This window comes from Diabrotica undecimpunctata, chromosome 6 (genome assembly GCF_040954645.1).
Source record: "Diabrotica undecimpunctata isolate CICGRU chromosome 6, icDiaUnde3, whole genome shotgun sequence".
Lineage (NCBI taxonomy): Eukaryota > Metazoa > Arthropoda > Insecta > Coleoptera > Chrysomelidae > Diabrotica > Diabrotica undecimpunctata.
The window spans coordinates 68,657,416-68,679,597 of NC_092808.1; the positions used below are offsets into that span (position 1 = coordinate 68,657,416).

A 22,182-nucleotide genomic window follows, 5' to 3' on the forward strand; every position below is an offset into this window, starting at 1 on the left:
GAAGAAACTTGTCCAAATTGGTTGCATTTGAAGCATTTCGTTCCCTTGGCTTTATCAGGACAATCTCTCGATCTGTGCCCTCGATTTCCACAATTATAACATTGTTCTTCTTTCTTAATTCTGTTTTCCGACATTCTTCTGTCATCTCCTCTAGCTTCGTTGTTTCTATAATCTCGTCGTATTTCATTGTTTCTGCCATCTCGTACTTCATTGTTTGTCCACTTCTTTCTATGCGTTTCAGTTGTAGAGGATTTGTGTGCCGTCTGTTTTTTAATGAGTTCATACAATTTAATTTTTTCCTTGAAGTCTGTGAAGTTGTTTGCGCCATAAAGTACAACTTTGTTAACAGGGTCGTCTTGAATGCCTTCTATTGTATATTGTATTATGACCTCGTCTTCTATGTTACCTCTGCTACCAATTTCCCTCATCGTCAGTACATACTCCTGTACACTTTCATCATGTTTCTTCTTTCTACGCATCAGCATTTTATGTATTTCAGCACTACTTATTTTATTTTCGAATTCCGAAATAAGCCTTTTCTTCAATAGTTTCCAGCTATTAATTCCTTTTTCTGACTGAATATACAGTTTCGCAATTCCTTTTAGGGATCGTTTTGCAAAAATTAGCATTTGCAAATCATTCCATCCCATTAATTCAGAAATTTCTTCGAAGTCAGTAATCCATTTTCTCACCGGATAATCGTCTTTTCCGTCGAAGGGTCTTATGCTGTCTTCTACGTCTTTAAAAGTCAAAGCAAAAGAATCATTTACTTTACCGGCCGTCATTCTACCTGATTTTGTTTTATCTTCGTCTTTAAAGCCATCGTTGGCATACTTTCAGTTTCTTCCTCGTATTCATTATCGTCTTCATCGTCGAAACCGTCTTTATCGTCATAAACGTCTTTATCTTCGTCATAAGCTTCTTTATCGTCGTCCGCGTCGTTATCGTCATCGTCATCTTCGTCATTCTTGTCATCTACATTTAATTCATTCAAAAACGAACAAATACGTTCAATTACGTCGTCATTTGCACCCGAATAATCCAGATCCAATAGGTTACAGACTGCAACTAAGTCTGGCATATCTAATTTCTGTTTTATGTCGTTTATCTTATCAGCATATTCGCTGGCATTTTTATCCCACGCAAAGCCTGAAAAATTTCGCAAGTTTCTTCTTGTTTGTCGCGGCACCCCTTCATCACCATATGCTATAATGTGCAACGCCTTAACAGCTTTATATGCCGAATTTTTAATATTATAACTAATTTTTTGAAAATCGGTAAGAGTCGTTTGTTTAGACTGCATTTTAAAAATTGATATCAAAGTTATTTAAAAAACAAAAAATTTAAAAATTTATAAAAAAATTAAAAATTTAAAAACTTATAGATTATTTTTCTGAGTGTAGTCTAAATTAGTATTACTGTGAACGAGGTTGTGGTCGCTTTTAATTCGCAAATCTTATCTCTTTATATTACAACAATATAATAAGTACAATAATATCTCAGAATAAAGCAAAATATCCTACTAAAAGATTTTGATTTTTAACATTCAATTTAAAATATTATAGTCAATTATCAACTATCATTATCAAAATCAAAAGTCCTCACATAAACAGAGTAAAGTTAAATCAACAAATAATTACAAATACTTTTGTTTGTTTAAAAGTTCTTTTCTTAATGTTCACAGCTCATGATAAAAAAAATAATCTTCGCACGATCTATTAAAGGAACAAAGTCACCTGATCATTTGTCATCATCCAGTGGGTCCAAACATCCATAAACCATAAATTAATCTTATCGTCGTCGTCTGCAAACAACCACTTGTCTGCTTCGTCGTCAATACTCTCGTCACTTCAGCCTCTTATTTACACTTGGCATATTATGTTACAACAGTCACTTCGTCGTTGATTCGATTTTCACAAACTGCGTCTTTTATAATCTTGCTTCCATAATTAGCGGCACAAATAAACGTTACTGTCTCTTTCGAAATAATCTCGGTTGAGCCCCCAAAATGTAAGTCTAATTAAGTTCTTTTATTATTTGAAGAGGGTTAACGTTATATTAAAGGTCCGCGATCTATGCGAGAAGTCTTTATTATATAGAATACACTGTAACGATGTTATTCACATTTATAATACACAAGATTACGGATAATTGTCTGCGACCTGCGAATTAAAATATCGAACACCCCCGTCGTTAATTGGTTTCGTCTTTCGTCTTCTTCGGCGCGCACGATAATTTCAAGTCTATTCAGTTCGAGCGACAAAAATCGAATGCCTCGGCTCAGGAGGAATGTGTGTTCTCGTCTACATATCTCCTGTCCCCCCTTCGCCTCTGAATCCCGTCTCCCTTATAGCGACTTAAGCATATTGTTTAAGTGGTTCCTTGCAGTGGCGTAACTAATGAATAAAACTATGCTAAATACTTATAGTACGAAATATTCCTACACATATATATATATATATATATATATATATATATATATATATATATATATATATATATATATATATATATATATATATATATGTTACTGATAGTGTTAGTAGAAAATAGTGAAAGATATTTAGAGTAAGGACTGGAACAATGGAGTAAAACTCTTGAATAAAAAGGTTTGAAATTTCGTAAGACAAAAACAAAGTATTTAGAATGTTCATTTAAGGTTGAGGTATTAATGCAAGTCAGATGAGAACGACTTTCTATGGTGAAATTATTCTGAAAACTAATAGTTTTTTATATCTAGAACGAGTTTTATATCTAGAACGAATAATGGGGTAATATATAGAGATGGTTGCAGTAGAGCTAAAGTAGAGTGACAAAATAGGATTAAAATTATAGTCCAAATAATAATAAAAACCTTTGAAGACCTGTTGGGAGACGCTTAGACAGGACATGTCTAAGCGTTTGTTCAAAATATGTTTAAAGCTTATGGTAATTTATACTTTTACTTGTATACAAACAATGGATTACAATGATAATTATTTATTAATATGTCTTTTTTAAAGGAATTTTTTTGATAATTATTTATTTTCAACTTTAGGGCGATTTGAACATAGTTGGGTCATTTGACAGAAGAGGACAGTACATATATACCGGTAATGCAAAAGGGAAAGTATTGGTGTTGAATTCTAATACACTGGAAATAAAGGCGAGTTTTAGAATAATGCAAGGATCTTCTAGCACAACTGCTGTGAGGAGTATTGAATTTGCACGAAGAGGAGAGTAAGTTATGCTACAGTTTAAAAAGTTAAACTTGTAATTGTAATCATTTAAATCATCACTTATGTGTTTCAGTTAACATTTATGTTTAGGTTGTTTAATTTATTTTTCGTTTTTTAATATGGCCTTGTCATATATTTACTTTTGGTCGAGAGTGTAGTATGTTGCGAATTAAAAATTGTTGCCGCTACCATAGAAATATTTTTTGTAAACAAAAATTATAAACTTTAATAAAAACGATTTTTAAACTGCACATAGAAAATAAATCTTAATTCAGAAATATAACTATTACACACACACACACACACACACACACACACACACACACACACACACAAACACACACACACACACACATGCGTATATATGTACATGTGTGTATATATATGTGTATATATATATACATATATATATATACATATATATATATATATATATATATATATATATATATATATATATATATATATGTATATATATACATATATATATATATATATATATATATATATATATATATATATATATATATATATATGTATATATATATATGTATATATATATATATATATATTTATATATATTTATATATATATGAATATATGTAAAGAGTCGGCACGTAATTTCGTTGGAAAATTTATAGGAACAAGAGCGAGTAAGATACTAGCAAAATGGCAACAATGTTAGAGTGACCAGTACTTTACTGAACGGTAGCGTAGATATCTAATTTTAAATTAAATAGAATTTTTTATTTTTATTTAATTTTATTTACCAAAAAGTTTCATTTTCTATAAAGTTTAAATAAAAAATATCGGTGTTGTTAACTTCTGTGATATATCTAGGGAGTGATAAGACTAATCAACTCGACTGAACAGAACTTATTGTAAAATAATATAATACCTATAAAAAATTGGTACTAACAGTAATTATATAATATATATCTAGCAGGTATTTTATAATAACCTAACCTGTACTTTGTCTATTTTATATTAAATACTTTGTACGTTTTTGTTACATTTGTAACATTTGCAGAAAGAGCAAGAAGTTCTCGAGAACACCAACAAAAACTCCAGGGAAAAAAAATGAGGAAACAAAAATTGATCAATTACTAATAATGATGAGCCACCTTACCGATGACATTAAGGAAATAAAAAGAAAGTAAAAAGAAAGCAAGGAAACAATAGAAAAGCTCATTATGGAAAACAGAGAGCTGAGAAATGAAAATGCAGAACTAAAACAAGAAAATATCGAGATCAAAGAGGAACTCTGAGAAATAACAAAAAACATGGAAGTTATGCAAAAACACCGACGAATAAATAACATAGTTATGAACGGCCTAAGGATAGACACATATGAGCAAGCAGGGTTAAAAGGAATGCTCACAAGTTAGGCAAAAAAACATGCCTAATTGAATTAGAAAACCAAGAAGAAAAAAGAAAAATAATGAAAAAAAAGCACAAGTTAAAAGAAATTAAAGTATATATCAACGAAGATGCAACCTTAAAAGAACGAGAAATACAGAAAACAATTAGAAACATTGCTCAAGAACAAAGAAATAAAGGAAATGAAGTCAAGATTGGAGTAAAAAATATGGGTAAATAACAGCGAATGCAAGCGGAATGACAAAGAAGGCGCAATAGTTAAAACGACATAAAAAAAACTAGCAACTAAATGTACTACTGGAATAACGTTGACGAAACAAACACAGAAAAAGGTTAGCGATAATACAAAAAAAGGAAAAAAGAGGAAAAAAAAATGAAAACCGGACCAAAACACAAGAACACATGTCGAAAAGAACACTTACTTTTAGGAACATGGAATGTAAAAGGTACATATGGAGAAGCCAAACTTAAACATTTAGCGAGAGAAATCGAAAAGTTCCATTTTGACATAGTAGCTTTGCAGGAAACGAAACAGCTGGGAAATGATATATTAAAAATAGAGTGTTTTTTAACATCGGCGGAAAGAATCGAACGTTAGGCACATGTTTTATGATAATATAAGAGTTAAAAGAATCAATAGTAGAGTTTAAACCAATAGCGATGCCAAAATGATTGTTAATGAAAGTGGTATATACATTTTCATGTATATAGAGACAGCGAGTAAATGGTAAAACACTGAACTAAATATATATATTTTTTTCACAGTACCATCATTTTACTTTCAAACATTTTCTGGAATAAACTTATGTAACTTAGTAAGGGATAAAAAAAGACAGCGAATATTTTAAAGTATCAACACGGCATCAAATCTCTGAGATGGTTAAACTACTTGTAACAAGTACAGGAAAAAAAACTTATTGAGGTCTAACGTTATCTAAGGTAAAGTGGCATCGATATACAGACGCTACTTTGCAAGACGATGCTAAATTGATGGTAGCATTATGTATCGATGCTAAAATGATATATATATATATATATATATATATATATATATATATATATATATATATATATATATATATATATATATATATATATTGTTATAATGTTTTGTTAATGTATAGTTTTATGAGCAATGAGTGTTTTTAAACATAAATATAGGGTTTTTATCGCGGTTCTCAAATAATTAGTTTGTAAGTACTTTTTGAAATTATCTTTATTATAATTATTATGAAACACACATATATATCTCATATAGACAATGTAAATTTTAAATAATCTATCTTTAAATTGAAATTCTTATGACACTAATTAAATTATATAGACAATGTAAATTTAAAACAAACTATCTTTAAATTGAAATTTTTATGACATTAATTAAATTATATTAACAAAATTTGGTACCTTTCTGTCACTGAATGCCTAAATGAAACTGTTTTCCAAAATAAAGATTTTAATCACCACTCAATGTCTTCGTTGTCAGCCTCGGTTATCCTTCTTTTTGTAAACTTGCATTACCAAATACACCACGTTTTAATTATCAGCTTCCACCATTTTAAAATATTTCTCTTCTTACTAGCATTTATAAATCGGTAAATATTCTTCTTTCTTTCTTTTTTATTTGCTTTTTGTTTATTCTTCTTTCTAATAATCTAATACTCTCTTTCTATCTCCATATAATTTTAATCTTCAACTAATACTCTCTTCCAATCTCCAATCACCATATACATAATATAATTTTTAATCTTCAATTAATACTCTCTTAATTCTATTTCTTAACCTTCATCTAATATACTGGATCACTGATAACTGAGTATCTTGACTGAACGACTGAACTATACTAACTGACTATATTGAACATACTGACCCCTATACTGAACTTACTGACTATTTTTAATCAAAATCACATCGTATTTATATGATTTTAATGTTCACGAATATTCTTGAAAGAAAATATATTCGAATTTCATAGACATTACAATGTTCGCGAAGATTCTACTGCGAACAAAGGTTAAATTCTTTCTATTGACATCTTATTTTAGAGTTCTAGATAATTCTTTAATATTCTATCTAGAAAACTACTATTCTAACTAAAATTCTATCGAGAATTTTATGGAAATTTAGGTTTTTCAGATCAGAATATAAACTTATATATAAATTACATCTTAAATTAATAAATAACCCTATTTTTTATAACTTATTAACTTATTATTATGCTAATTTCTTAAGAGTGCCCTCATATAAATACTTTTTATAATATTCATCAAAATCATCTATCATCAAAATACATTTCTTCTTGATAAACATCATTACTATCTTTTAATAATATCCTATCAACTCTTATTCCTTCTTCCACCTCATCTTTCTGCATAAATTTAATTATTTGCCTTTCCAAAGTTACCATTTTTTCTTCAAAATCTATCTTTACTTTCTTCTTTTCCAATTCGTCATTTCCCATTAATATATGAACACATAAATCCTTGACAACAAATCCTTGCATATTAATTTCTTTATACTACTACTACTAAGGATTTCCACAGTTTTCACTGTCTTCCTTCACTCAACCGTTTTCTCCAATTTTCCCTGTCATTCCAGTCTCCATCTCGCAGGGTTCTTTTCTCCATAGCCTCGTCGATTTCATCTCTGAATGACCTTCGGGGTCTTCCTCTCTTTCTTCTTCCAATCGGGCTCCATTCTGTGATTTTGTTTATCCAGCGTCCTCTGTCCGCTCTTCTGACGTGGCCGTACCAGGATAGTCTCTTCTCCTCTATATAGTCGATTATGTCTGATTGCACTCCCATTCTCCGCTTAATCTCTGCGTTTTCAATTCTGTCTCTTTTTGTAAGTCTACAGCTTCTCCTCAGGAACTCCATTTCTACTGCTCTTATTCTACCTCTATTTCTCTTGTTTATTGTCCAGTTTTCGGACCCATATGTCAGGATACTTCTTGTCAGGGTGTTATATATTCTCTTTTTTGTCTTTATCGTAATGTTCTTATCCCACAACACTGAGTTTAGTTGTCTTATACAGTTTCTTGTTTGTCGCAGTCTGTTGTTTATATCTTCTTCTGTTGTTCCCTGGTTCGATATTATGGTTCCTAAATACTTGAATTTATCTGTTCCATTTATTTGTCTTCCCTCGTCTATCTCTAGGTTTCTCATATCCTTGTTTTCTGTTGTTAGGTATTCGGTTTTCTCTAAGTTTATTTCCATTCCGTTGTTTTTATATTCTTCTTCTAGTTTTCTGAGCATAAAGCTGAGATCTTCTTCATCTTGTGCGATGACTACTTGATCGTCGGCAAAACTTAAGGTGTATAGGTATTCGTCTCTTACTGGTATGCCCATTCCTTCGCACTTTCTCCTCCATGGTTTGAGTGTCTTTTCCAAGAATATTTTAAACAGAGTAGGGGACGTAGCACAGCCTTGTAGAAGTCCTTTTGTCGTCTTAAATGGATTGTAGGCTTTATTTCCACATTTAATAGCTACTTTGTTTTCTTTGTATAGTGCTTTAACTGCTTTTATTAGTGTTTGTCGGATTCCGAGATCATTCATTGCTTCCCATAATTTGACTCTAGGTATTGAGTCATATGCTTTCTTTAGATCAACAAAGGCCAGATGGACCGGTCTACCTTTTGCCATTTTCTTCTCTATCAGTTGTTCTAATGTGTACGTATGATCTAGGCATGATTTTCCTACTGTGAACCCTGCTTGGTCTTCTCCAATTTTTCCTATTATTTCAGTTTCTAGTTTTTCTTTAATAATTTTCCCGTAAAGTCTACCTACCGACGATATTATACTAATTCCTCTATAGTTTTCACATTTTTTCCTGTTTCCTTTCTTATGTATGGATGTGATGTATGCTTGTGTCCATTCCGCAGGTATTTCTTCTCCATTTAGTCCTCTTTCGAACATTCTATGTAGCATGCGGAATAACTTTTCCGTTCCGTTTTTAATTAGTTCGTTTGGTATTCCTCCGGGTCCTTTGGCTTTTTTGTTCTTCAATGTCTTGATTGCTCTCTTAACTTCTGCCAGGCTTATTTCTATCTGGTCGTATGCCCCATTTCCTGCATGTTCTATATTCTCTTCCTGAAATTGGGGACGGTTTTCTGTAAGTAGTTCTACGTAGTATTCTTGCCACTCGTTTTCACTAATTTTGCCGATCTGGGTTTTCTCTGTCTTATTTCGTTGAAGTGCTTTTAATATTCGCCATGATTCTGAATTTCTCGTTCCTCCGATATGTCGTTCTATCTCTGTGCATGCTTGTTCCCATCGTTCGTTCTTTTCATTTGTTACTCGTTTCTTTACCTCTCTGTTTTTCGCTCTATATAGGTCTAAGTCTTCCTGTTTTTTGGTGTTTAGGTATTTTATGTGTAGTTTTTTCTTTTCTTTTATGCATTTCAATGTGTCTTCCCTTAATTTGATATTCTGATGGGTGTTCCTTTGGTCGTCTTCTCCAAGAGCTTCTAAGGCCGCTGAAATCAGGCAGGTTTTTATGTGTTCATGCATTTCATCTAACGTGTCATATCTGAATTCTTCTAGTTTTTGGTCTAGTCTTCTTTTGTATAAATCTTTTATTGATTCTTCCTGCAATAGATGTAATTTGAGCCTCTTTTCGTTTATTGTCGTTCCCGTTGTAACAATCGATGTATGTTTTTGTTTTGTCCAGATATAGGGGAATTCCATCCATGCCACCACAAGTTTGTGATCTGTTCCACACTCTGCCCCTCTTTTCACTCTGATGTCTTTCACTTTGATGAAGCTTTTGTGGTTCATGATAATGTAGTCAATAATGGATCTTAGTTTTCTTGTCTCTTGAGTCCATGTGTACTTATGTATATTTTTGTGTTTGTAAAATCCGTTCATAATTTTCAAATCATTTACTTCACATAGTTCTTTATTAAGAATATTAATTTTAAAATTGGCTAGTTTTTTAATTTCACCCAACTTCTTATTATTTGCACCAACAATTTTAATTTTTGGAATCTTTATTATATCTGATAGTTTTAATGTATTAAAAATAAAATTTTCCGAGACTAAAGTAATCATTTTATTTTTGGCGATAGCATTTATATAAATTAGTTTAATAGATTCAATAATTTTATCTTCATCTAAAGAAATAAATTCAGAAGGTTTTTCATAATAGCAATGCCCCAACTTGTAATTCAGACAGTTTACTTTACAAAATTTTGATTGTTAGAATTGTCAGATTGTGTCTGACCACTTGGATGTCTTTCATTACTATGACTTCTACTCATATTTTCTTGCTTTGTACTATTTCGTTCACTATCTTCGCAGCTTCTATTCCTTCGTACATAATTTACCTGTCTGTTGTAATTAGGTCGTTCTGTATTTCTTCTATTGTTAAAATCTTGTCTATTATAATTAGTATCGTTATTAAAATTTTGTCTATTATAACAAGTATTGTTATTAAAATTCTGTCTATTTTGATTATTGTTATTATTATTAAAATTTTGTAAATTATTACCATATTTCAAAGCACGTGGTGTTCGTGTGTATTAAGGTATAAAAAAAAAATTGCTTATTACAAGCTTAAATTTTTATTTTAAGAAGATCTTTTCGGAATTAAATCATTCCATCATCAGTTAACTAAAAGAGAGAGTAAAAATACCAATATTAAAAAACACAAGTTAAAATTTAAATATATAGAAATAACACGTTGGTTTTTTACTACTTACATAAAAAGTTGTTAAAAAACATTGTATGGCCACTTAAAAAAAACTTTCGAAGGACATCCGTATTAAAATATAATCCTCATGGTTTATCAAGGTAAATGCAATAGACTTAACTTATTGATTATTAAAAACTGAAGATGGGGGCATCTTACATGACCCCCTGTAGCTGGTGAAGTTTTTTCGACTTACATTACATTACAAAAAAAAAACTTCACCAGCTACAGGGGGTCATGTAAGATGCCCCCATCTTCAGTTTTTAATAATCAATAAGTTAAGTCTATTGCATTTACCTTGATAAACCATGAGGATTATATTTTAATACGGATGTCCTTCGAAAGTTTTTTTAAGTGGCCATACAATGTTTTTTAACAACTTTTTATGTAAGTAGTAAAAAACCAACGTGTTATTTCTATATATTTAAATTTTAACTTGTGTTTTTTAATATTGGTATTTTTACTCTCTCTTTTAGTTAACTGATGATGGAATGATTTAATTCCGAAAAGATCTTCTTAAAATAAAAATTTAAGCCTGTAATAAGCAATTTTTTTTTTATACCTTAATACACACGAACACCACGTGCTTTGTATTCAACAGGTATACTAGCCACTCCTGGGTATTTCCACTTCATGGTTTGTTCCAGTTTCACTTTTAATTACCATATTTATTATTATTGTATGATTGTCTATATTGTTGATTATTATTCTTATTATATTGGAAGTTATTATTGTTATTTCTATTAATATTATTATTCATCCTAATATCATTGTTATCATTATTACTTGCCATATTACCTCTTTGTATTCTTTGAATTAAATTAATAAAACTCTCTATTGTTTGAATATTTTGTACAGTTACTGTTTGCACAACATCGGCATCAAAATGTCTAGATACATTTAAGACTGTTTCATCCTCTCTAAGTGGTGGTTCTAAATATTTTGCAACCGTTATCAGTTTTAATGCATAATCTATCATATTTGATCTTAAATTGTGATTATACTTTCCAAAATATAGAACTTCCCTAAATTTAGCTTGCTCTAATTCACCCCAATAATAATTTAAAAATTTATTTTCAAATCTTTGAAAATTATCCAAATCATTTTTCAATACTGGCAAACCAAGTTGCCGCATTGACACTTAGTGTCATTCTAATATAATCTTTAATATCATTAATATTATTCACTAATCTTAATTTATGTTTTAAACTATTTATGTATACTCTAGGATGCAGATTTTTTATATTACCAGAGAATTTAATCCCAGTCTCATTTGTTAAATTTAAGTAAGGTGTCCCCATGTCCCTCATTTGTGATATATCATCTATTCTCTATTCCACATTTCTTATTTGATTACTATTTATTTGGATATTTTATTGTATATCGTCTAATTTTTCTTCTGTCTTTCTCCTGTCTTCGTTAATTTTTACTTCTAAGTTACATTTTGCAACTCTATTTTCTGTTCTATATCTATCTTATTATCTTGAATAATCCTATTTACTTCTGTCCTCTCATTTTCTATCCTTTTCTTGTAGTCATGCCGTATATTTTTTATTTCATTTGCTACTTTTTTCTCTGCGGCTTTAAGTTTTTTTATCTATTTGTTTTTCTATTTGTTTTATAATTTTATTATTATTATCTTCTATTTTCTTTTCTAATTTTCTATAATTCTCTTCCAATTTCTGTTCCATTTTTTTCATGTCTTCTTTGACTTCTTTTGAATTCTCTTCCATTTTTTTTATATTCTCTTCCATTGTCTTGTTCATCTGCATCATTAATGACATCAAAGCTGCCATATTGACATTTTCCTCTCTTTCTGGATTCATTTCTGCAGTATCTTGTGGAACTTGAACTAAACTCTCCTCTTGTACACTTTGTATTTCTACTTCCACATCTTCTTCATTCTGTTTGCTTCTTATACCTTTCTTTCCTTGAGACATTTTGAGACTTTACTTGTTGAAATATAATTAAAAATAAAATCTATAATTTTTTTCTTTCTAATGAAAATTAATTTAATTATATGAGAGCACTTATCTTCCCAAACTAATTCTTTTAAATAGAGAGCCCCGCGGTGGGCGCCAAATTGTTATGATGTTTTGTTTGTGTATAGTTTTATGAGCAATGAGTGTTTTTAAATAACATAAATATAGGGTTTTTATCGTAGTTCTCAAAGAATTAGTTTGTAAGCACTTTTTGAAATTATCTTTATTATAATTATTATGAAACACACATATATATATATATATATATATATATATATATATATATATATATATATATATATATATATATATATATCTAATATAGACAATGTAAATTTTAAATAATCTATCTTTAAATTGAAATTCTTATGACACTAATTAAATTATATAGACAATGTAAATTTAAAACAAACTATCTTTAAATTGAAATTCTTATGACACTAATTAAATTATATTAACAACATTTGGTACCTTTCTGTCACTGAATAAATGAAACTGTTTTTCAAAATAAAGATTTTAATCACCATTCAATGTCTTCGTTGTCAGCCTCGGTTATCCTTCTTTTTGTAAACTTGCATTGCCAAATGTCATGGCATAGAATGTCATGGCTGCTCATGAACTTTTCAGAGCAGCCGTCTCAAAAGTTCGAATAGCTATGATGATTGCCGACCTCCGCCGCGGAGATGGCACTTGAAGAAGAAGATTGCCAAATACACCACAATGTTTTAATTATCAGCTTCCACCATAATCTTCAATTAATACTCTCTTAATTCTATTTCTTAATCTTCATCTAATATACTGGATCACTGATAACTGAGTATCTTGACTGAACGACTGAACTATACTAACTCACTATATTGAACATACTTAACTTACTGATTATTTTTAATCCAAATCACATCGTATTTATATGATTTTAATGTTCACGAATATTCTTGAAAGAAAATATATTCGAATCCTTCTATTTCATAGACATTACAATGTTCGCGAAGATTCTACTACGAACAAAGGTTAAATTCTTTCTATTGACATCTTATTTTAGAGTTCTAGATAATTCTTTAATATTCTATCTAGAAAACTACTATTCTAACTAAAATTCTATCGAGAATTTTATGGAAATTTAGGCTTTTCAGATCAGAATATAAACTTTTATATATATTACATCTTAAATTAATAAATAACCCTATTTTTAAATCCATAATCATACACAAAAGTTCCTACAACCAAATCCACTTCAGTGTATATTTGGTTGCCTATAAAGACGGCTCGCACAAATACATTGCAAAATAAAAAACTTTTTAAACTTACTATTATGCTAATTTCTTAAGAATGCCCTCATATAAATACTTTTTATAATATTGTCTAGTATATAACTTATAAATTTCTTCTCTAACCTCTATTTAAGTTCATTATAGATTACCTTCACCTCTCCTTTATTTAATATCATCTCTATGTATATATATATATATATATATATATATATATATATATATATATATATATATATATATATATATATATATAGACGGTTGAAGATAACCGGGAACGACCCAATACTAAGGAAGCAATAAAAAACGGGTGCTTCTAAGTGAGTGTCTTTTATTAAAAATCAAGCTTTCGCCACATAATTTTGGGCTTCATCAGAACTTGCCTGTAATGGAAAAACTCTTTACAATATCATAATTAAAGATGTTATTTTAATCTTACCTTAATGTCGACACTATCTCTTAGTGTATAATAAAATTGACATGGACATACACATATTTTAAAAACAAACCAAACGCATCTCCCAACCAGAGGAAAAGTGGCAAACAAGGCCTTTAAAAAATATTCAAAGTTATTTTATTATAACCATGTGGCCGGCATTTTTGACAAGAAATTGTTAATTAAGTCATGTGTTGTTTCAACTGTCACCTATCGAAACAGCACCTGTCTTAATCACTTCTTCTTTTTGTTGGCATAGAACAATAACATTATCCAGTCAGCAATATTAGACTTTTTTAATTGTCACACAAAATTAAATTAAAAAATTAAAAATAAATATAGGTCACTCCTCTATATAAACATATCATGTTTAATAAATTATTTGGTTTGTAATTAGTCTTGGGTATAGTAGTCGACACCACGGTGAGATGTATGTATTATATACCTTTTGCCGAAGAAACAAGTGTATCAATGATGTTAATAGATATAAAATAAATTGAAAGTTCATCTTGTTCTCACAAAAGTGCAATAACACATCCATGTAGTTGTTAGTATATCACAATTATATCATTGTTGTCTTTTTACATTGTTGATGTTAGTGGTATAAACATAATGTGTCCAAGAAGGGTTAGAATTTACACTTTTTCTTTTAAAACTTCTAAAACATTTGATAAAACTCTACGTCATCGTCTGAATCTTTTATAGAATATTTTGTAGTTTTAAAATGATATTATGATAATGTTTTTTTTTCAAACTATTTATTTAGATTTACTTTACAAATCACATTTTTTTTCTTAAATATAAATATTTTACGAATTAATTTTTAATTGAATAAATGTTTGATATTTGATATTTTATTAAATTAAAGTAATTTTATAATGTTAACTATTAAATATTTTTGGTATAACAAATAGTAATTTTACTTATTTTTTATTACAATAAAAAGGTTTTTAAATTTATATTGCATAAATATTGGTTGTTCAGATATAAGAAAAATTTGATTTATTATTACATTAATAATCAAATACAAAATATATTATTTCTATTTATCAATAGGTAAAATTCAATTTGTAGAATTCCTTTAACATTTTACAAATAATTATTAATAAAAATCAATTTAATAGTGGAATTATCAATTTTTTAAGTTTTGAAATTTACTTTGTACTTAGATATTTTCAATATTTTTTTTAACTTTCAAATTGATTGAATTTTTTTTTCATTAGTTAATTATAATTTTACAAATTCTGTTTGGACATTAATTTTGCATCATTATTATTTTAAAATATTAAAATAATAATGATGCGCGTTCCATTTAGATCAGTAATTCTAGACGCATGCGCTAAATGTAATAAGTATCAAGATGCTTTTATCCAACTTGGTGAAACTGACTTCGATTGTAATGAAGTTTTTGAAACCTTAGAAACTTTCATATGTCACTTATATGGAACAGGACTGACGAGAACAATTCCAAAAAGAAAAGTAAACGATGTCAGATTTTCACTATTTAACCGGCAGTATAAGTTGCATGATATGAACGAGCCTTTAAAAAAAAAACAAAAAATTTCGATGCTTCAAGCTTACCACCATGTCAAGATGAATTACACCAACATCTACTGCGAGCCCATTATATTTCAAATATTTGGACAAATGCTCATAAAAAAGTACCAACAGAATTGATTGTTGAAGAACATGGTTGGGAGTTTGAAGATGAAACATATAAATTCAAATGGTTTAGTGGACCTCAGATGCCAGAATCAGTTCGAGAAGTAGTGATTGAAAATGAAGCAGATAATGAATGTGATATTATTGAAAGTGAAAGTGACGAAGATGATGAATGTGATGACATCAATGAGAGTGAGAAAAATGACGAAATTTTTAAAGTTTTTCTAAATTTTTTTTTCTTATCGGAAAAATTGTTTGAAAATTTTTGGAAAAAAATCATGGTATAACTGACAGAAAATCGAAAGGATTCTACAAATTAGATTTTACCTCAAAAAATTACGAAAATTTTCATTTACGGAAATTTTTTTGGAAAATTTTGAGGAAAACTCTACTTTACGCTTTTCAGAATAGTAACAGAAGTGAGCATACAAAATTTTCAAATCAATCGGTATAAAAATATCATAATAAAATCAGTTTGAAAATTGTTACCGAGACCTAAAATGCGCACGCAAGTGGTACATTTGACCCCGTTTTATGGCTCTCTGTACCAACCCAGCTGTCCGCTCTTTTGGATTTAGAGTTTTTAGGGGCTAAATAATGAGCCATGAAAATGGCGGACATATTACTTATCGTTAATTTTTCCCCAAAAAATTGCAATTTCATCCCTGTCCGCCACCCCTTATGTATCCACTCTCGCGTCCGCTCTTTGGGATTTCGTCTAGTTATACCAAGATCTTACTCTGGGCAAATTTTCAGCCATATTATCGATCGTTAATTTTTCCGAAAAAAATTACAACTTCATCCCTGTATAGCCACCCCCTGTACCACGAGGGGCGTCCGCCTGTAAGGCGAAGTCTTAACCCAGTTACAATGAATATATTCCAATAGAGAAATGTCATATTACTGATCAGTTCAAAATTTCGGCTCTATCTCTCCGACTATTAGGCAAGCTCCTCTTTCCTTTAAAGGAGACAGATAGTTGATCGATCTTTTATACAATCTCTATCACCGGGTATGGATTTATTTTTGTCCAAGTTTTATATTGGTCCACTATTTCAAATGCAGTTCAAACAGACATATATTAAATTGTATGTTCCGTTTTAAATTCGTTCAATCTGTATATATATATATATATATATATATATATATATATATATATAGTTATATATATATATATATATTGATATTGAAATGATTTCAATATGTTAAAAAGGATACAACTTAAAATGGATTTTTATATGAGTTTGTTGTTCATGAATTTCATGAAGCCATCAAAATGTGGGTTCGACTCTAAAATAAAAGAGAGAAAAAGATTAGTAAATTGTTAAATAAATTAATTTTGACTTACCTGGTATAGTGTTAATAATTTCTGAATAGTATAGTTGCCTAGTGTATAGGTGAATCGTCTAAACCTTAAAAAGAACAAAAAAATAAGAATTCTTAAAAAATATTTAAACATAGAAATTTTAAAAAACGTCAGAAAATAAACTGTCAAGCAAGTCTGTGGGAGCTAAATTAATAGGGGTTTTGTTAAATAAGAAATTACAATGATGTGGAGATGAAAAGAATAAATTGTATTAGCATTGTAATAGAATAAGTCTTATATCTGAACATTTTTTTTATAAATTCCCAAATTAGATGTGATTAAAGTGATTATGAGAAATTAATGTGGATTGACAAATGTGTCAGAACAGGATAGTTTTATGGTTTAAAAAAAATAGAAGACGAAAAGAAAAAGAACGTTGGTTGCTGTTAGCAACGGATAATAGGTTTTTTTGGGGAGGCCGACGAGGATTTTTCGACGAAGGGGAGCCCTGAAACTGTGGAATAGGTCGGGAGTGTTTTTTAACTCGTCTAATTAGAATTTTAGTTTTTCCACAGTTTCCACAGCAGAGATATCCAGAATTTGTTCCAGAGAGTAAGAGAAACAATTTGACTTATAAATTATTATTGGAGTACAGAAATGTCATTTAAATTGAGAAAATTAAAATTCATGAATTAACATAATTGCGATAGGCCTTAAAAAATTGAAAATATTAATGATCATTAAATTAAAAATAGAATAGTACGTACCTTAACTTCCAAAGAGAGGATTGATATTCCAGTTTCACCGATTATTTTGCGAGTAGTTAGTTTTCTTTAAATAAATCAGAACTGTTTTAAAGTGAGGTTGGATAATAATTTTGGGGATCATTTGGAATTTTGATTATATTTGAATGCAAGTTAAAAGTCAGCGGAATAAAGTGTTCATTTTCTTTTTCTTTATAGTTCATTTAAACACTTTATAAAGTTGCAATATTTATTTAGTTTTTAGGTACTTGTAGAGAGTCTCCACATTTTGTAATAAATTTTTATTGTCACGACACTAAACCACATTAAGATTTATACGATTCCTGTTTTTGTAAATTTTTAAAGGCAACCCAAGTTGCAGACGAATTTTATTGTTTATATTAAATTTGTTCAATATTAATAAATAACGTGCTTCATTTGGGTTAATTTATCAAAAGTCTAAAGTAAATTTTGGTTTAATCTCTTTTTGAACTCTACCAGGAGTCTACAGAGTCGACGTCACACAGTGACAGATTGCTTAGAACACATAATTGAGCTAGCTGAGGTATATATTAAATTAAACAACGAACCACATATTTTAAAAATTACAACATTTATTATAAATAAAAATAAAATACAACTTTTTCAATATATCCCGCTATCATTTAGAGCTCTTTTCACGTTGCAGTAATTTAGCATCACCAAGAAATGCTATCATTTTCTATTTATAAGTCGTGTATGTTCGTTTAGTGCACCTTTGTAGGCTTGGCACCGTTATCGGTTTTTCAATAATCCGATTTTTTTATATATTAAATTTTTTTACATCAAACCATCATTGTAACCACGGGAGGTAAAATTACTGTATTTGGTATCATTTTAAAGCCAACAGATGTTGCCAGTGTTAATAGTTAGAAAAATATTCGAAAACATAAAAATATCGATCGGTTTGGGTCAAGTTCAAATGAAGACATTGAATCTACCTACCGGTCGGCTAGTTTTAGCCGGCTGGGGTCAACCAACAAGTTTTTTATATCAACGTTCAGTTGTTTTTATTCAATTTAGATATTTTTCCCAGAGAGTTGTGTAGGGAAATATTTTACATATTTCAATTTCCAAGCTGTTTAATCGAATCTATCAGTGAATACTTTAAGATAAATATTAGGTTTTTATGGGATTAAGTCAAAAATATTGGTTGTGATTGTGATGAGAATCACATTTTTAATTATTTAATGTTTGACATTTTGATTTCCATTCAGGAAATCGTTCTCAAAAAACATTTTTTGTACAAAATGTGTATACACATTTTTACAAAATTTGTACAATAAACAAGGTTAAATATTGGAAATCGTATCGTTAAATATAAGTTAATTAAAAATGTAATTTTCATCTCAATATCGACCAATAATTGTGGCTTAATCACATAAAAAATAATATTTTAGTTTGACCATGCCATAAGAAAGTAGTTCACGGAACCTCGCTAAATAGTTAAACAATCTTAAAAGGCAAAAAAAATTGTTTGCTTATAAAACGTTTTGTATACATTCTAAAGAAAAATAATTCAAATAAAAGTTGTAGACCATAAAAAGTTTTTTATATAGAGAAATAGCAAATTTAAATACATAAATAATTGAGATAATTCCAAAAAACCGTAAACTCTAAGATATTATGTTTGTAGTAATTTATAAATGTTAATAACTTTGTTTTTTGCCTAACGACAGGTAATATAGCTACTTGAAATTAGGGCAATTGATGAGTTATTAAAGTGTGCTAAATGTCAAGCAGATCAACAAATATTTTACAATTTATTCAATTTTGTTTATCACAGAAAGTGATTATTTAAACAACTGTACTTGTCCAAACAGTATGACTCTAAAAGTATTTTGTAACTTGCAATCGATTCTTTGCGCTTTCAGTTTTAGGGTATATTAAAAAAACTTTAACATATTATTAAATTTATTATTAAAAACCAGTTTGAATAGGGGACTTTTTAGTTTTTAGACCACTTCACGTTTTTTTAGTTTCTTTGACAAGTGAGGATTGTCTATTCGGTTATTTCTTAATATGGGCTATGAGCAATTGTCTAGTCAAGTCAACACTATTATAGAAGTTACCCATACTTTTCCAGTAGTCATTCAGACGGTTCATCTTAGTTGTCCCCATATTGAACATAAGCCCGAGAAAAGTCTTAAATTCTGTTTGTGTTGTCTCTTTCCAAAACGCAATCCTCGAATTTTCTGAACGACTTTGTGCAAATATTTGGTCAGAGTCAATCAGAGTCACTTCCACCATTCATTTAATTTACATCGTCCTCGCCAAATGCTTCTAACAATGATTGTAATTCAGCAGTGGTCAATCTGCGTTTATTGTTCTGAAGCTATTTTCTTGTGGTATTTTAAAGTAATTACTATTTAAATGGGAATAAGCCACAATTAAAGGTTAAAGTACGTTTATTGACGTTTCAAAATTTCCGATTTCTGAAAGTGGATTTCCGACGTGGAAATTGAAACGTTAATAAACGTACTTTAACCTTTAATTGTGGCTTATTCCCATTTAAATAGTACTTAATCTACGTTTATGTTCACATCTAGCTTTTTTAGATGTCGAAGGCATATTATTTACATCCATTTTTTTATAAATACTATAACTCACTTTTACGGAGGTAATTAACAATAACAGCGTTCTACTAGAAACTATCAACTTATGACTTCCAATACTATAAGGCCACTTGAGGCACAATACGTTTTTACTCAATAATAGTTCCTGTATAAGAAAAATTGTTTTTTAATGTGCTTCATTGAAGCACACTAGACATATTGCAGTTTTGCCATCACATTCTTCAGAGTATGTTTTAACTTTTCTATCGGCCTTTCTACTAGTCATGCTTCTTCTTAAAATTTTGTAACATCTTGTACACTTTCTTCTCTTTGTATTATCTACATCGCTTTTCCTGAGATGGTATTTTTGGGTGTAACTGGTCGTGAGGGTTACAACATTTCTTTATTTACAAATGCCGTCGCGAACTCCAGTCTGAACTCAAGGATAGGTTGTCGCTTTTTTTACGTTTTCTATTATTTAGCAACTAAGCATTGACTACTGCGGTATTAAATATTAATTTCACTGCCACTTTCCGGTACCACTTCAGAATTTTGCGTATTGGGCTTTGGTAAGCCACTTGATCACTAAAATCAACACTCTTTTTTACCAAGTTATAATCTAGAATAGTTTGTGGTTTTAGTACTTGTGTATAATTTTTTTTTTTCATTTGATTAAACCAAGATACAACTATGATGTTTAAATGTTGTAAGGATTAAAACTGGTCTTTTGTCGACCCATTTTATCACTTGTAAAATCAATAATGGGGTTAAGTTTCATCGTAAGTAACTGGTTGCAACTTTTTTAATCGAGATTTTGGTTTTACATGTTTTTATAGTAAAACATCTGCACATGAATAATTCGTTTCTTGAACAATGATTTTAATTCATCGACCAATATTCTAAAATAAGGTGTTATTACGTCGTCCGGAATATTATAAACTGGTTCTCTTTCACAAAGCATTGGAAATATGGTTTACATTCTATATTTAGAAAAATCTTTTACTGCAACTCTTGTTCAACTAAACTAAACTAAACTAAATTAATACACAAAACAAATTAATCTATTTTTTTTATAGAAATGCAGATTCCTGTCGGATTTTTATCAGTGCGGCATGAATCACTGGTGTCTCGTATATCCGGACCTCTGATCGCATTACAAACATAATTCTCAATTAGCAGTGCGGTACAAGATACATTTAGGTCGTATAATCTTAAAGTCGTAATAAGACCATAGGACCGTATGTTACAAATAAATATATCCCTATAAGAATTATCTTGAAAGATAAAAAAAATACAATAAAAAAGTGCAATATTAGGTGTTATTTAAAAAATGGTAAGTCATTCACGGGCGTACAGTTAAAAACAAAAGTTTTCAGCGTTCTATTGCTTGAATATTATTATCTGGTATTCTGAAAATGTTGACATTTTTTCCTGGTCTAATCTTCCTCAACTAACGTCATCTTTCTTAATTGGTGGGTTGTGTTGTTCAGGTCTCTTTAAGTGTTTTTGTTGCTATCCATACTGAATGATCTTCTTTAGACAATGTACTAATGTAGTGTTCAAATGTGGCATTGCGTGCATCATGTAGCGCTGATCTTAATTGTCTGATTAGTCGATTATATTTGTGTTCGTCATTAAGATTTCGGCTTCTCGGTCATTTACCTCTTGCTTCTCATTTTTCGACTATTAGTTGTATAATATAATTCGGAGTGTTATTTGTGTTTTCTTGATTTGGAATTGTTAATCGTGTAGCTCCATATGAAATAGTAGAAGATGAAAACGGCAGCATATTCATCCATAAAAAAAGGAAACGCGATAAAGATATCTGAAACAACTGTTTTATGTTATAAGAGATGAAATAGTCCGAAATTACCAAAACAGGTGAATAGTGCACTATAAAGAGGAAGT

General features: G+C 29.5%; 1 protein-coding gene across 3 annotated transcripts in view; it reads left to right on the top strand.

Annotated features, from left to right (window-relative positions):
• Rbbp5 (retinoblastoma binding protein 5) overlaps positions 1 to 22,182 on the top strand; it is a 372,021-nt gene that overhangs the window by 110,801 nt on the left and 239,038 nt on the right. For all 3 annotated transcript variants that reach the window (XM_072534791.1, XM_072534790.1, XM_072534792.1), the window contains exon 4: positions 3,038 to 3,219. In XM_072534791.1, the coding sequence (XP_072390892.1) occupies positions 3,038 to 3,219 (182 nt within the window). The remainder of the gene's footprint in view (positions 1 to 3,037; positions 3,220 to 22,182) is intronic.